The sequence below is a fragment of the Hippocampus guttulatus genome, chromosome 7 (genome assembly GCF_054856545.1).
Source record: "Hippocampus guttulatus isolate MCC_2025c chromosome 7, RoL_Hgut_1.0, whole genome shotgun sequence".
Lineage (NCBI taxonomy): Eukaryota > Metazoa > Chordata > Actinopteri > Syngnathiformes > Syngnathidae > Hippocampus > Hippocampus guttulatus.
Window position 1 is genome coordinate 20,940,443 of NC_141267.1, and position 15,508 is coordinate 20,955,950.

The 15,508-nt window shown below is 45.3% G+C and overlaps 4 protein-coding genes across 4 annotated transcripts; all 4 read right to left on the reverse strand.

Annotated features, from left to right (window-relative positions):
- Positions 1 to 421: 421 nt before the first annotated feature.
- Positions 422 to 7,503, reverse strand: LOC147203030 (uncharacterized). Its single transcript, XM_086114943.1, has 2 exons — positions 7,215 to 7,503; positions 422 to 3,482 (listed from the first exon to the last, which is right to left on the reverse strand). Exons 1-2 carry the CDS (start codon positions 7,405 to 7,407, stop codon positions 1,246 to 1,248), a joined length of 2,430 nt encoding a protein of 809 aa, XP_085971069.1. The 5' UTR covers positions 7,408 to 7,503; the 3' UTR covers positions 422 to 1,245.
- Positions 7,504 to 7,824: 321 nt separating this feature from the next.
- Positions 7,825 to 10,545, reverse strand: LOC147203031 (uncharacterized). The gene is made up of 2 exons (XM_086114953.1): positions 10,018 to 10,545; positions 7,825 to 9,626 (listed from the first exon to the last, which is right to left on the reverse strand). Exons 1-2 carry the CDS (start codon positions 10,208 to 10,210, stop codon positions 8,491 to 8,493), a joined length of 1,329 nt encoding a protein of 442 aa, XP_085971079.1. The 5' UTR covers positions 10,211 to 10,545; the 3' UTR covers positions 7,825 to 8,490.
- Positions 10,546 to 10,688: 143 nt separating this feature from the next.
- LOC147203032 (uncharacterized) lies at positions 10,689 to 13,250 on the reverse strand. Its single transcript, XM_086114952.1, has 2 exons — positions 12,921 to 13,250; positions 10,689 to 12,346 (listed from the first exon to the last, which is right to left on the reverse strand). The coding sequence occupies exons 1-2, from the start codon at positions 13,111 to 13,113 to the stop codon at positions 10,968 to 10,970; spliced, it is 1,572 nt and encodes a 523-aa protein (XP_085971078.1). The 5' UTR covers positions 13,114 to 13,250; the 3' UTR covers positions 10,689 to 10,967.
- Positions 13,251 to 13,744: 494 nt separating this feature from the next.
- Positions 13,745 to 15,316, reverse strand: LOC147203033 (uncharacterized). The gene is made up of 2 exons (XM_086114956.1): positions 15,057 to 15,316; positions 13,745 to 14,880 (listed from the first exon to the last, which is right to left on the reverse strand). Exons 1-2 carry the CDS (start codon positions 15,247 to 15,249, stop codon positions 13,805 to 13,807), a joined length of 1,269 nt encoding a protein of 422 aa, XP_085971082.1. The 5' UTR covers positions 15,250 to 15,316; the 3' UTR covers positions 13,745 to 13,804.
- Between the last annotated feature and the right edge of the window lie 192 nt (positions 15,317 to 15,508).

Genomic DNA, 15,508 nt, shown 5'->3' on the forward strand with positions numbered 1-15,508 from the left:
GGACTGTACAAGTAACTCGCACCAGCCAATATTGACTTTCTGCTCACGGGGGGGGGGGGGGGGGGGGGGGGGGGCAGCAGAGGCCACACTCTCGTGATAGCTCTTCTAAACTGTCAACTTCCTGTTTCTTCACACTGTGTGGCACATTCTACCAAAGCTGGAAACTTGCGTGGATGGATTCAGCAAAATGTCTTAACAGGAATATCACAAATTTACAATATAACCACTTAAATACGCCAGTTTAAAATTTACCTCAGCAGACCACTGCAATCTTCATAAAAACAGGGAAAATGTCATTGCTCTCATTTTCTTAAAGGCTGCCACACAAAATTGGACTTTGTTTACTCCATATACAGAGGGAACATTATTTCAACAAACACAAAACATAGAACCGTGTTCTTAAGAAAGTAAGAATTTATTGACTAAACTACAGATAACAAATAACAGAGGTTTATAAAAACATTGGAACACCGACATGGTCATACAGTGCACAAAGGCTGAAGCACAACTGAGAGAATGACATGTCTAACTAGAATCCACTCAATGACGAGCATTGGGATGGAATTTGTCATGGGCAAAACAACATTGGCGGCGTTATTCCGAAAACGCAAGGCCAGCCGCACGTGGACGTGAAGTCAAGTTTTTCATCCGGGGAAAGTCCAGATAAGAGATATTCGGGGAACAGGCCAGGAACAATTTCAGGGAGCCTTGAAAGTCATGGAGCTACAATTGTAATGTCTTATTTGGCAGCGTAAGAAGAGTTTAGAGCCGATCAATTGAATGGTATGGGGGGAGGAGGGAGCAGAATTTGGCGTGACACCACAGTATCTGTCCATTTGCTATAGTGCTCCTCCCTATTACGGTCACCAACCTCCTTCACAACCAGCCCAGTTAAAAAAAAAGAAAAAAAATATAGATATATCTTTTGACATCTAAACACGTCACTGGCAATGAATGAGTCAAAATACAGACTAAATATAGAACTCCTCAGGTAAAAATTTTGAAATGCTTCATAACCCAAAGTTCAGACCCCCTTGGTGGGACAGGAACTGAACATGTGTCAATCATAGTCTCAGGAAAATGGAACTTTTCAAAACAAAATGAGCAAGCAAAAGGTTTCTCGACAGTGCGCACAACCAAATGTTGGCTCAAATGGCTCGTATGGTCAAATCATTTTTAACAACTGAACAAGAAAAAAAGGTTTCGGTCTCTAGCTAGACTGTTTTTTGACCGCGTTCTTGACCGTCAAGAGTTCTGAGTAGTCATCACAGAAACACCGTTGTCATCGGGATCATCTTCAGACGAGTCCGACGTCAAATCCGAATCCGACAGCGGAGCCAAGAGGCCCACAGGTCTGGATTGTACACCTTCACCGCGATCTCCCTTCTCTTCCGTCGTCACGCGGCCACTTGGATGAGCGGAGGGCGGCGGCACTTTTTCGTCACCGTGTACTCGCATGTGCGCAATGAGTAATTCCTTACTCACAAAGGTTTTTGTACAAACTGTGCAGTTAAGAGATTTGACAGTCAGCAAGAGGTTAGTCACGCCTGCGCGATTGAGCGCTTTCTTTCCAGTTTGTGTTCTCGCGTGTTCGTCCACATATGCCTTGCGGACAAACATCTCACCATTTTCTGAGCACTCCTTGTTCGTGTCCAAAGATTTTTGAGCCCCGTCGTCGGAGTCAGAAGAGTCTGAAGTCGCATCATGCTTGTCCGCTGCCGCTGGCAACTTGTCTGGTTGCGAGTGCAGCTTTTTACCGTCTGACGCGGGGCCTTGACGAGAGCTAGTTTTCTCCTCTGTGTGCGTTTGTAAGTGCGACGTGAGAAAGTCTTGAGTCGTGAAGCTTTTCGAGCAAACCGAGCAGTTGAAATAGTTATCGGCCTCGAACGGTTTAGGGACCGGTGCCGACTTTTTTGGGAGTGAATGAAGCTTTTTACTTTCCGACACGCGGCGTTGACTTGAGCTGGGGGAGGCTACCGGTTTCACCTCGGTGTGCGTCTGTTTGTGCGAATTGAGAAAGTCTCTGGTCGTGAAGATTTTTGGACAAAACGAGCAGGTGAAATATTTCTCGGCCAGGTTCGGTTTAGTAACTGGTGCCAACTTGTCCGGCTGCGAATGGACATTTTCATCTTCTGTCGTCCCGTGTTGAGGAGAGATACCGAAGGCCACCGGTTCTTCTTTCGTGTGCCGCGCTTGTACGTGCGACATGAGGAGATCTCTACTCGAGAAGTTTTTCATACAAACGGAGCAGCTCAAAGATTGAACGGCGTCGGACGGTTTGGCGACCGGCATCGACTTGTCTGGTTGGGAGCGTTGATCAGAGCTCGAGCAGGCGAAATATTCATCGGCGCCGGATGGTTTAGCGACCGTTGCCGACTTGTCTGGGAGTGACCGAAGCTTTTTGCTTTTCGACACCACGCCTTGACGAGAACTACCGGAGGCCAGCGGTTTCTCTTTTTGGTGCGCTCGCACGTGTGCTATGAGAAGGTCTCTGCTGGTCAAGCTTTTTGTGCAAACCGAGCAGGCGAAAGTTTCGACTCCGTCGGGTGATTTAGTAACCGGTGACAACTTGTCTGGTCGTGACTGAAGATGGTTGCTTTTACCTTCCGTCGCCACGTGTTCACTCGAGCTAGCGGACGCAACCGTTTTCTCCTCGATGTGTGCTTGTCGTATGTGTGATATGAGAAGGTCTCTGGCGGTGAAGCTTTTCGTACAAACTGAGCAGGGGAAAGATTCGACTCCGTCGGATGGTTTAGCGGCATTCAAGGGTTGATTTCTAGCGTGTGTTCTCGCGTGTCTCTTCAAATCTCTTTTGCGGGCAAACGTTTGGCCGCAGCGAGAACACTTTGACTTCTTTCTCTCCGAAGGTCCTTTGCCGTCCCGTTCGCGATCGGAGGCTGACATCACGTTATCCAGATTTGAAACCGGAGCCGAGTGGTCCTGCTGAGGGGGAAGATCTTTCCCGTGTTGTCCGCCGACTCTTGTCGTCACTTGTTGATTGGAGCTACCGGAGGGGACCGCTTTCTCCTTGGTATGTGTTCTCATGTGAGATTTGAGACTGTCCTGACTCAGGAAACTCTTCTTGCAAACCGAACAGGTAAAAGATCGGACGGCTTCGGACGGTTGAGTGACAGCCGCGGAATTCAAAGGTTTCTTTCCGGTGTGCGTTTTCGCGTGTTTATCCAAATCTTCCTTGTGGGCAAACGTTTTACCGCATTCGCGGCACTTGGACTTCTTCTTCGTCTGTTCGGCACGGCGAATGTCATCGCTGTTGTCGGAGTCTGAAGCCATGCCTTCCGTGTCAGAGATGGGAGCCAAGTAGTCTGGTGGAGGGCGCGGCTCTTCACAGCGTCCCCCATTCGCTTGCGTTGTCTTGCGTTGACTTGTCCTGAGCGTCATCCTCCCCTCGATCATCGTTTTTTTTGCTGGCGGCTCTCCCCGTTCCACCTCCTCCTCAGTATCCTCTGACGCAGGCCAGACACCTGCATGACACAAATAAATGAAACAAATGAATGAAAAAGTAAAATTACGTACATGCGTGCATGACTTAGACGTCAAGATGGCGCCCGAGTAGGCAGCCGTCAGCAAGTGCTCTCATGAGACTTGCTTTTTTTTTTGTTGTTTTTGTGTTTGTTTTGTCACTTTGTGTTTGTTGTTACGTCGTGGGGACCTGATGTGGACTTTTTTTCAGCATTTTTTTTGGCCATGACATTCATCAAGGAGGAGACTCTGCTTGGTGGTTGCGCCTTCTCGGCAGCATGGGTATACCAGCACTGTTTTTGACTGGGAGGAATGTCGGCGCCATTTGACTGTCGTTGCTGGTGTTAAGGAATTATTCCGCTATAAGTAGTAGAAGAACATTGTTGAGGAATTTCACCTTGCTATGAGAACTATTGGTATCTCTGTCCTGAACATCCGCTACTTAAAACAAAGGATGTAGGGTGAAGTTGGGGTCCTATTTCCCCTTGAGTGATTAACAGCCCTCAAGTGTCTTCTTTTGCGTCCCCCACCTCGGGAAAGCTCCTAAAAGGCTGTCAACTTTCCCGAGAAAGGAACTCCAATCTCATAATTTGTGCACAGCAGATGTGGTCTGTACTTTGTCAAAATGCCAAGATCGAACTGCATTGACCTTTCTTTGTTTCTGATTTTTCCATAAGGGGAAGGACTGCCCGCCCCTCATTACCATAGTACGCCTATATAAACGTGTGACTGTATTTTGTCGGGGCTTCCTGATGAAATCTGAGACTCACAGGAGCCCGAATCGATTCGTGTTGCGTTGTGATAAACTGAAGAAAAGACGACGTGGTGTTGGGTCTTCTTCCACCTTATAGAGAGATAAAAGAACCTGTAACCAAGGAGGGCCAAGAGCAAATTGACAGCTCCCATTCCTCAACACTGGACAGTCCCGGGGCGCTTGTGTCTTGCGCCTGTAATGGGCAGCATTTTTCACAGCCCCGCTTTGTTCAGCGGAGAGATCGTGTCGTTGAACGGTCTGCGGCTGGATGGATGCAAGTCTTGAGGAGCCGACGATGAGAAGAAAGGAGCGTTAGCGCGGAGCGCCGATGCGGATTTGGAACTGGGAGTCGCGGCTTGGAGTTTGAAGCGGATTACGTGGGACAGGAGAAGTGAACTAATCTCTTTTCGTCAATGGACGCTACAGCTGCGTGTTTGCTTTCAACACTTAGCTTGTAGCAGACGTGCGCACATTTTCAGCATGACGTCTCTGATCCACTGGAGAAAGGACACTTTGATCCTCTCCTCTTTCATCTAGAACTGCTTCAGACAACAAAGTGTATGCAGAAAAGTGGTGAAGATTGCACGACTGTCTGTGTCCTATGTGTTGTGTTGTGTTATTTTTGTTATTTTGACTTCAAAATGGCGCCGCGAGAGTGGCTGCCTTTCCACCAGCTCCTATATTTTGTTGTTCTACTTCTTCCTTTTATAACTTTGCTGCTGTGAATTGGGAATTTCTCCATTGCGAGACTAATAAGATAAGATAAGATAAGATATCCCTTTATTTGTCCCGCAATGGGGAAATTACAGTCAGAATTCAGAAAGGAAAACGCTGGGTAGGGAGAGGGAAAAAAAAAAACACGCTCGAACTATCCTCTTCTGAGGATAATTTAAGTCCAGGATAAAAAAAAAGACCCAAGCATATGACAGTTACAACAAGTCACAAGACATAACATGTAATATGGGGGAGGATGAATGGGAAGGGGGGAGGGGGGTGACCGCGACGCGGCAGTCCTGGCCAGCTGCACGGACACACGTGCGCTCTGCGGGTCCAACCACGTCACGGGGAAAAAGAATCGGAGCGATGAAGACGGTGATAATAAGGATGTGTATGCATCCCCCTTTTTCTGCTTGGCTCTCGACGAAGGCGGACGCTTTTTGCTCAGCTCCTGCCCTCACCCCCACCCTCTCCTTGCTCGCCACTTAGTCTTTGTGCTGTCTTTGTCTAACTTTTCTCCTAGCCTCCTACCGTATTTTCATCCGAAGAACTAACCATGGAATTAGTTGGCTGGTCTCTCGATGCAATCGACAAAAATATTTTCGACGAAAAGAGCAGGCAGTGAGGAGCCTGCTTGCCCCCCGGGGACATTTGCTGCCGGATACGCCCTTGATCCATGGAGAAAGTGGAGAACGGTGTGCCTGGCAATACTGTCTGTTGAGGATGTGGAAGACATCTACATTATCGGCCTTTTGATAGCAGGTATGCTGCTGTTTGGTGTTGGCAGCTTTCTGTTCTATCGCAAAATTCAACCGACGGGAGCGGCTTTATTGGAAGTGAAGAAGCTGCCGGTAGTTCTGGATGGTTTGGCGCGAATGTCCAACACTCAGACTCAAGCGGTGACTGAGCTCAACCGCAATATTGATGCGGTTTTGGAGCGACTCCGTACGATCGACAACAACATGGAGAAGTTGGAATCCGCACCGCGGAAAGAGATTGCGGATTTGGCTGATCGGCGCCAGTGAAGAGATACAGACCACGGACTCAAGGCTGTCTGAAATTGTTGGCGGCCGTCCCTCCAAAACAAACAACGCTATCTGGCCCTTTCCCCTGGATGGAAGTAGGCATGGAATCTAGGGCCCCCACCATCACCCCCCTCCTTCTCGGCCATGAACTGATAAGCCGGGACTGTCTTCATGAGCAGACCTCGACGAAGCAGCTATGACCTGTCCACGCATACACATACTCAACTGGACAATCACACGCGCATAAGATATCCTTTATGGTCCGTGTGGTTGTCCAGTTGTGTATGTGCATGCGTGTACAGGTCATAGCTGCTTCGTCGAGGTCTGCTCATCATGAAGACAGTCCCGGCTTATCAGTCCATGGCCGAGAAGGAGGGGGGTGATGGTGGGGGCCCTAGATTCCATGCCTACTTCCATCCAGGGGAAAGGGCCAGATAGCGTTGTTTGTTTTGGAGGGATGGCCGCCAACAATTTCAGACAGCCTTGAGACCGTGGTCTGTATCTCTTCACTGGCGCAGATCAGCCAAATCCAAATCCTTGTTTGACATATTCATTTCTCTGCTTGACAACCATATGCCTGTTTTCCTACTTACTACGATTAGGTAACGTATTTCCATGAAACTAACACAGAACTGATATAAAACAGACACTACAAGACTTGTAAAGAAGTACAAGTTGTAGTACAAGTTCTTCTTTTCATAAACGTGCTGCTGTGAAAGACGATTCATTTGGTTTCACGGTCTGCCCTCCGAGGGAAGATGTAACTCCAACGTGGCTCGCGGGCAAAAATGAGCTTGACACCCTTTCCTAACCTCTTTCCGACCACATTCCTGGAAATATGATTGTGCCCCCAAACTGTCACACACTGCGAAAGCAAAAGCCGTTCTTCATTGCAAGCATGAGCATAGCTAGAAGAGCGTTAGCTAGAAGAGCGTTAGCATTTCTTCGTTGCGATCATATCTTCATTGTAAGCAGAAGCATTTCTTCACTGCAAACGATTAATTACTAGCAAACGTGTGATAAATTGGAAACAATTATTCCTTCAATAGAGGTGGGAGGCGATATTTGCTTAGTCATCATCCCGTTAGCGGTTTCTTTCTTGGTTGTCCATAACGCTAATAAACCGGTTTTCACTTGATCATTTTTCGTAAGTGACATCTGCTTTCATCAACAACGACGAGCGCGTTGGCTCAAGAAAGCTTAACAGTGTAAACCTGAGGATGTGGGGACAACCGTACCTCTTCGCAGTCGAGCACGAGATTTGAGAACGGCGTCTGGTTCCTCATAACGCCGACGCTTGCGCGCTTCTTTGCTTCGACGGAATTCCTCCTCGTACTCCGCAATCGTCTTCTCGAACAGTTCGAAGATCTCTTCGACGGCCACGTGTAGCTTAAGCTTCACCAACTCCCTCAACATTGTGACTTTACACATGTTTCACGTAAACATGTGTCTCTTCTTTGACAAAAGCGACGGCGAACCGTAACCCAACTGTACACGTCAAGGTAAGGACACGCTGGGCTCTTCTTCTTCTTCGTCCTCCTACTCCTTTGCATTTAACAGCAGTTCACAGACGACAATAGCTCACTACCGCCACCTACTTTTCCGCAATTACTACTCCATCGGCTCAGAGTTTGAACCCGTTTACTTTCATGAAGTAAAATGAAAATTAACTTTACAAAGTGTTCAGATTTTCAAGTTATTTCATATAATGTTGTTATCCTAAAAATGTAATAGATATCTAATGAATTTATATTTTGCTTCATTACATGTCACTTTTACACGGTGTAATTATGAAATGATTGTTTCAATACATTTCACATTTACAATTTTCATGTTCTTCCATTGTAAAAAAAAATGTATTCAATGCAAAATTATTTTATTCACACATAATTTCTCTGTTACTCACGTATTTGACCATGGATTATTTGTTCAACAAGAGCTCGTGGTGGTTGTTGTACATATAACAAAATAGAATTAATATTTTAATTTAATTTAAATATTTTAATAATATATTAGTATATTTAAGCACAAAAATGTTCATCCGATCCACATAAGACAGCTAGCCAATAACGTAGACGGGCGAATAAACTTTAGCATTGATGCTAGAGTAATTGTATACCTTCAAACAACCCACTAGCTACATTAACTCACTAAAAACTGCAACCCATCCAACACTGACAGTCATATATCGTTTCTGCTGAGCAACCACTATGGAAGATATTCGTGGTGGACTTTCTCTCTTATTTTTGCTGTCAATCACGTCGCATGGCTTCCAGAAGCAGTCAGTAATGCGCTGTTTGCTGTGGCACGTGGTAATACGCTGAAGGTGCAAAACTCAAAATTCTGTCTGCTGCATTTGGAGGTACAATTGGAGCAGTAGCAGCACCTTGTGTGTAAGATGATGATGTAAGACCAACACACAATCACAATTAGATTATTTTTCAGAATCATTCAGACCTCGTTTATGGGCAGATCTGGTACATGGAGTATGGTGGGCATGCTGATCAACCACAGCTACTGCACATGATGTCTGTGGTCGTCAGCGTGATCGGTGTCTGAAGAGTACGATATCCTATCGTCCATTTCTGTAAGTGGAGCAAAGTTTTGTGCATGTGCGTGGAGCTCTTTACATTGTTCTTCATCAGCTTCTGTTGTCACGTGTTGAGCGGATTTGCCGCAGCTCAAAGCTTTCTCCTCAGTGTGACTTCTCATGTGTATTCTCAGATATGACCTTCGAGAGAAACCCTTGGCGCACAAGGAGCAGGTGAAAGGTTTCTCACCAGTGTGGGTCCTGCTGTGATTCATCACGTCGTACTTCTCCCGGAAACTTTTCCCGCAAAACGAACAGGAAAAGGGTCTCTCGCCGGTGTGAATGGCCGTGTGTCTCTTCACGTGAAGCTTCGTGTGGAATCTTCTGTCGCAGTACGAACACGCAAAAGGTTTCTCTCCGGTGTGCGTTCTCATGTGGGTGATCAGATTGCCCTTCTGGCCAAACGTTTTCCCGCATTCGGAGCAGCCGAACTGAACGGTCGTCACGTGACAGGTCAAGCCGTTGCTCGGCTCGTAATGGGTTGCCATGTGTCTTTTCATGTTGCCCTTCAAGGAGAAGCCTTTGGTGCATACGGTGCACCTGAACGGTTTCTCTCCACTGTGTGTCCTCATGTGTCTCTTCAAAGCTCCTTTGTGGGCAAACCTTTTCCCACATTCGGAGCAGTTGGAGTGCTTGTTGTCAGCGTGACGCATCCTATGACCTTCGGAGCTTTTCTTCAAAGGTTCTTTGGTGCGGTCGCTGTGATCGGTGTCAGAAGAGTGTGACATCATGTCGTCCATATCAGACAGTGGAGCTAATTGATCTGGTTGTGATTGTGGGCCTGTGTAGCGTTCCCCTACCGTGATGTGTTGATCTAACTTCTCACTTTGACTGTGACGAAGTTGTGAGGACTGACCGTCATCCTCTTCACTCTTTATATGGGCGCCTGTCAAAGTGAACGCAGTGACATCATTCTCCTCCAGCAAGGGAAGCTGCTCCTTATTCTGACTGCTCCGTATTTCCTCCTCCTCTTTAATGCGGTGTGGCTCTGGTGGCTGTTCCTGCAGCTCAGAGGGAACGATATCTTCTTCTGGATGCTCCACCAACACCCTCTGCACGTCTGCATGACAAGCAGAATGCTCACATGATTAACAAAGGGGACATTTGTGTCAATATATACTTTATTTAAAAAAAAATAATTAAAGATACTGAATGTGGAAATTAAAGCGTCACAGCAGTACAGTGTGACGAAAAAATAAATAAAAGTAATGTAGAAAATAAGAAAAACGATTTTTGAAATAATTTGAAAGCATCACGACTCACGTACCACTGTGGCAAACTAATAAAATACAGGACTGCGATTGAAAGTCCACTAAAACAAATTAATCGTATAAAAAAACAAACAAAGCAACTATAATAATCAGTCATACAAAAAAGGGCTTGGGCGTTACCTATACGCAATTTTTAGCAAATTACTTAATGAATCTTCCAAACTAAATAAGTGCACAAACCTGCCTCCTGTGAAACAACATCAGACCTGTAAACGACAGTCAGTAATTCGCGTTGCCGCTCGTTCTCCTCTTTTGTTCGACAAAGTTCTTCCTCGTAGTCCGCTACCGTTCGCTCAAATATTTCAAATATCTCCTCTAAAGCCAAGTTTAACCGTTGCGTCACCAACTTTCTCAGAATTTGGACTTTACACATTTTAGCCTTCGAGATTGCGACGTGCAGCTAACAGGTTTAGCTCCGACGTCGTGAGTACTACTGCGCATGCGTTGAGAGCTCGCCATATTTGAAAGGTATCTACGGGAAGTCTTTGGGGACAAAACATTACTGTACTGTACTGAGGTCAATTTATATAGTATTGATGATAACAGTAATACAGTATACTGTAAGTTGGTATGGGAAACGTTCAAAAGTGTAATCGAATGAAATAAAAATATATTTGATATTTTTCCCTTGGAATTGTAGAATATCTCAAATTTTTACTCCATGTTTGTTGGAGTTTTGATGAATGACTGTATCCTACAATGATATGAAGCATTTTGTGAGCTCTCTCTCTCTCTCTCACTCACACACACACACACACAAATATCGTAAAGAAAACATTTGGGTGGACTTACCCTTTAAAATCAGTTACAAACACAGCCAAAGCGATTTAAGATCAAAGTAAAGAAATGATAAGAATCATAATAATCATCATGAATAGCTGACTAATATTACCAAAAGAGCATACAGTGCAAGAACAACATTTTCAAAAAGATGATTTTTAAAATACTTTGAAAGAGAAGGTATGGGAAAAGAGGGTGGTTTTGAACTTGGATTTAAAAACGTTTACACTTTGTTGGTATGTTTTGAATCTTTAATAATTCAAATTATTCACTCTGATAATAAAGGAGGCCAGCAAACCGGGGGAGCGTATTATACACAAGTACAGAGACAAAAAAATGAGTGTTGCACATCACCCAAGTGAATCACTCAACAAAAGTGATTGGGATCTCGCTTCCGCTGCGTTTAAATCTATGACGCTGACACACTTGTGTCTGGTCACCTGGTACTTATACGTGAACCTCTTATCGCACGCGTTGCAACCAAACGGCTTCTCCCCGGTGTGTGTCCTCATGTGTATCATCACATACTTTTTACTGGAGAATCTTTTATGACAAACTGGGCAGGTGAAATTCACCCCCGTGTGCGTTCTCATGTGTAACACCATATGGTCCTTGCGGGAGAAACCCTTGCGGCAAACTGAGCACGTGAAGGGTTTCTCGCCCGTATGCGTTCTCATGTGCAGTACCATTTCGCATTTATCTCGGAAGCTGTTTGCGCACACGCCGCAGGAGACGGAAGTCTCGCCCGTGTGGATTATCATGTGTCTTTTCATGTGCTCCTTGAAAGAGAAACGTTTTGCGCAAATGGAGCAAGCAAAAGGTTTTTCTCTGGTGTGCGTTGTCATGTGTCGGTTCAAACTTCCCATGCGGCCGAACAGTTTCCCGCATTCGGAGCACATGAACTTCTTGGGGTTACTGTCGGGTTCTTCGGCGTCGTTGCCATGCTCGCTCGCGGAAGAGTGTGACATGGCGTCGTCCAGGTCCGATAGCGGAGCGGGGTTGTCTCGTTGCGAGCGAGGAGCGTTAGGGTGTTCTCCGCCAGCTTCCGTTGTCGCTTGTGGGCTGGAGGAAATTGGTAACTCAGGAGCGTGGGTTCTCATGTGTGTCATCATTTTGTACCTGTCTCTGAATCTTTTAGGGCAAAATAAACAGGAAAAGGGTTTCTCCCCGGTGTGTATTCGCATGTGGCGGTCCCTGTGATGCTTTAAAGAGAATATTTTTGAGCAAAACGAGCAAGCAAATGGTTTCTCTCCGGTGTGCGTCCTCATGTGTCGGTTCAACGTTCCCTTCCGACTGAAGGTCTTGCCGCATTCGGAGCAGTTGAAGAGTCGGTCGTCGTGATGGGCAGCGGCACCTTTGCCGTCGGTAAAACGCTTCAAACGTCCTTTGGCGTCGTCGCTGTGATCCGTCTCGGATGATGTGACGTCACGCTCGTCCATGTCGGACAGTGGCGCGCTGCTGGAGTGTGCCTGTGGTGCTTCGCCAGCATATTTGTTCTCCTCACTTTGACTGCAGTGAAGTTGGTAAGAGTGAGCTCTCTTTTCATTCACTTCACGTTTCACAGGGCAATCAGCAAGCGCTAAGGTGGTGAGATTTGCCTCCTTCAGACCTACAAGCTGCCCCCCATCCTGACTGCTCCACACGTCTTCTTCTTCCTCTTTAATGTGGGGGGGCTCTGCTGGCTCTAGCTGGGGATCAGGGAGATGATCCTCTCCCAAATGCTGAGTATCTGCAGAAGAGAAAGATTGCGAGTAAGGTCCACGGATGGGCGCGTATCAAACAGACACTAGGTATCAGTATCATATTATTGGCCTTAATTCAATGTATCGGGCTGCTGATGCCAGCCACTGATACTGGCGTGCATGATTAATAGTTGGGGTTTTTTTTTTCATGTGAATTGTTAACTCATAATCCGATGCTAAGAGATACACAAAAAAGACTAAATACATAATAAAGTCGTTTCATTGCGATATAAAAGCTGTGACGAATTAAAACGACTTGTTCACTTTCGCTGTTCAGTCGAGTCTATAATGTTGACAAGTTGCGATGATGGGTTTATCTACCATGCACGTCACATCATTTCCGTGTCAGTATTGACTAGTTTGGAAAAGTGTGAGGAAATTATGTTTTAATGACACTGTAACACATAATTTGGGCTTGATATAGCCTGTATACTGGACGTGTTCGCGCCCACCGCAAACAATGAGAACTCGCAACCAGACGACTTAGCGAAAGGCGGTGGTGTTAAATGATCAAGTAGAAGAATAGCGGGTGCACGACAAAAGACGAAAACGTAAACAAACCGGCTTTGTCTAGCCCCGACTGAGGCGTGAAAACAGCATCCAGTAGTTCGCGTTGCCGCTCGTTCTCATCTTTCGATCGACAAAGTTCCTCCTCGTACTCCGCTATTGTCTTCTCAAACAGTTCGAATATCTCTTCCACGGCCACGTTCAGTCGCCGTTTCACCAACTCTCGCAGCATTTGCACTTTGCACATTTTCGTTTTCCACAGTCACGCTAGCTCGCTGCTGAGAGACGCGATGCTAACTTCCGTTATTTTCTTCTTCGGTGGTTTTGACGTAGCGAGCCCATGTTAGCCGTGTTACAATGCTGCCAACGCTGTTTCATCCTTTTTCGTCGGATTTTTATTGTTTTGGAAAAGGTTGAAGTGGTAAAGCCACAGAAGTGTTACTTTTTGTAATCTGATTTATGAATTACTGATATATGAATTACTGACAGACGATGTTAATGCCTCACTTGGTTGGTAGAATTTTGTGAAGACTTAAAAAAACGCAAGTCAAAATGTTCAGTAAAGTTTTTTTACATTTCATAGTTTTTTTTAGCCCAAACCCATGAAATGAAAACATTTATAAATAATAAATATTATATTGTTTATTGTAATTGAGATTAACGTATTGCTTGTATTTGTTTAAAAAAGAGGATAGAGGATGTTGACAAAAATAATTGAAAATTATTGCAATATTGAAGGCAAAAAAAATCGCAATTCAATTATTTTTCTAAATCGTTCAGCCCTTCTCATAAATCAAAGCACCTGTGAGTGACTGTACTAAAAGTAAAATAACATGTATTAGACAACGGAATATTCTGATGTGATTATGATAGTCATTTATTATGACCATTACGACCACAGAGTGATACACAAAGTGTCGGAATCTTCACTTGAACATTTAAAGTCTTGCGTTGGCATTACTGTTGTTTTTGTCCCGAGTACACACGTGATTGTTGAGCTGGGTCTTAAATGTGAATGTTTTATCACACGTGTCACAACTGAACAGTCTCTCCCCGGTATGCGTCCTCATGTGTATCATGACATAAGCTTTACTGGAGAAGTTTTTCGCACACACGGTGCAGGTAAAAGGTTTCCCTGCTGTGTGTCTCTTCATATGCATCATCAAATATTTTCTGGCCGAGAAACTTTTGGCGCAGACTGAACAGTCGAAAGGCTTCTCGCCTGTGTGCGTCGCCATGTGCGTAATCATCTCCGATTTTCTTGTGAAGCTCCTGTTGCAAACATCGCAGCTAAAAGGTTTCTCCCCAGTGTGTGTCCTGGTGTGTATCTTCAAATGCGCTTTTGTCGAGAAACGTTTTGCACAAACTGAGCAGGCGAATGGTTTCTCCTGGGAGTGTGTCCTCACGTGGGCCATCATGTATTTCTTCACGGAGAACGTTTTGTCACACACAGCGCACTTGAAGGGTTTCTCACCCGTGTGCGTCAAAACGTGAGTGGTCATTTCTGACTTCCTCGAGAAGGTCCGAGCACAAACCGTGCAGCTGAAAGGTTTTTCACCTGTGTGTATCCTTATGTGTCTGTTCAAAGTGAACTTCTGGACAAAGGCTTTCCCGCATTCAGAGCAGATAAACGGATTAACATCACCATGAGCGCTTTTAAGAGTTTTTTTGATGTCATCACCGTGATCTGTGTCAGAAGACTGTGATATCCTGTTGCCCAAAGCTGATATTGGAGCACAGTCGTCTGGGTGTGATCCTCCACAATTTTGACTTGAGCTGCTGCCTGTGTTCTCCTCGCTGTGATGAAGCTGTGAGGACTGAGCTTGGGCATCTTCACGGTTCACAGCAACACCAGTCAACGTGACCGCAGTAACGTCAGTCTCCCCATCCAGTTTACTCCACATGTCCTTTTCTGATTTGTCTTCTTCTTTAACATCCACATTGGTGCCCCATTCTTTCTGCTTATGGTCAGAGGGAACCTCATCTTGAGTCTCCACGAGCACTTGCTGAATGTCTACATGCACAGACACAAAGATTGTAAGAATCTGACCAAAAAGGATTTGAGGCCAATTTGTCAAAGCAAACATTGTTAAATGATGAAGTAACTTATCATTTAAAACCTAGGGTCTGTCGATTTTTTTTGGTGTGTGAAAAATGAGCTTTTGACCATGTGAGCAACAGCAAACAAACCTGCTCTCTGTACCCCAACCCGAGGCTTGTAAACAGAGTCCAGTAATTCGCGTTGTCGCTCGGTCTCCTCTTTGCTTCGACAAAGTTCCTCCTCATATTCTGCTATCGTTCTTTCGAATAGTTCGAATATCTCTTCGACCGCCACGTTTAGTCGCTGCTTCACCAACGTTCTCAACATTCGGACTTTGCACATTTTAACGTCGTAGCGATGTGTCCCTAACTACAAACTAGGCTACTTATACTTCCTCGGTGTGTGTCACCGCGAGTCGTGTGTCGCATATTTATGACGTCTCTACCATAGCATGGTTAATAGCTGGCAATAAAAGTAATTTAATTATATCAGATATCACATGCAATGAAAAATAAACCGTTTCACGAATTTTTAGATGAGCAAGCAGTTATTAATAGCATTTCACTCAAAAAGAGTCCGTTAAAATACTTCCGTTTTCTCT

Excerpts from the sequence above, each read along its gene's own strand:
- LOC147203030 (XM_086114943.1), bottom strand. The coding sequence starts at position 7,407 with ATGTGTAAAGTCACAATGTTGAGGGAGTTGGTGAAGCTTAAGCTACAC. Across the intron at positions 3,483-7,214 it reads TCGTGCTCGACTGCGAAGAG|GTGTCTGGCCTGCGTCAGAG; the intron begins GTACGGTTGTCC and ends TGTGTCATGCAG.
- LOC147203031 (XM_086114953.1), bottom strand. The coding sequence starts at position 10,210 with ATGTGTAAAGTCCAAATTCTGAGAAAGTTGGTGACGCAACGGTTAAAC. Across the intron at positions 9,627-10,017 it reads TGTTGTTTCACAGGAGGCAG|ACGTGCAGAGGGTGTTGGTG; the intron begins GTTTGTGCACTT and ends CTTGTCATGCAG.
- LOC147203032 (XM_086114952.1), bottom strand. The coding sequence starts at position 13,113 with ATGTGCAAAGTGCAAATGCTGCGAGAGTTGGTGAAACGGCGACTGAAC. Across the intron at positions 12,347-12,920 it reads GTCGGGGCTAGACAAAGCCG|ATACTCAGCATTTGGGAGAG; the intron begins GTTTGTTTACGT and ends TCTCTTCTGCAG.
- LOC147203033 (XM_086114956.1), bottom strand. The coding sequence starts at position 15,249 with ATGTGCAAAGTCCGAATGTTGAGAACGTTGGTGAAGCAGCGACTAAAC. Across the intron at positions 14,881-15,056 it reads GGTTGGGGTACAGAGAGCAG|ACATTCAGCAAGTGCTCGTG; the intron begins GTTTGTTTGCTG and ends CTGTGCATGTAG.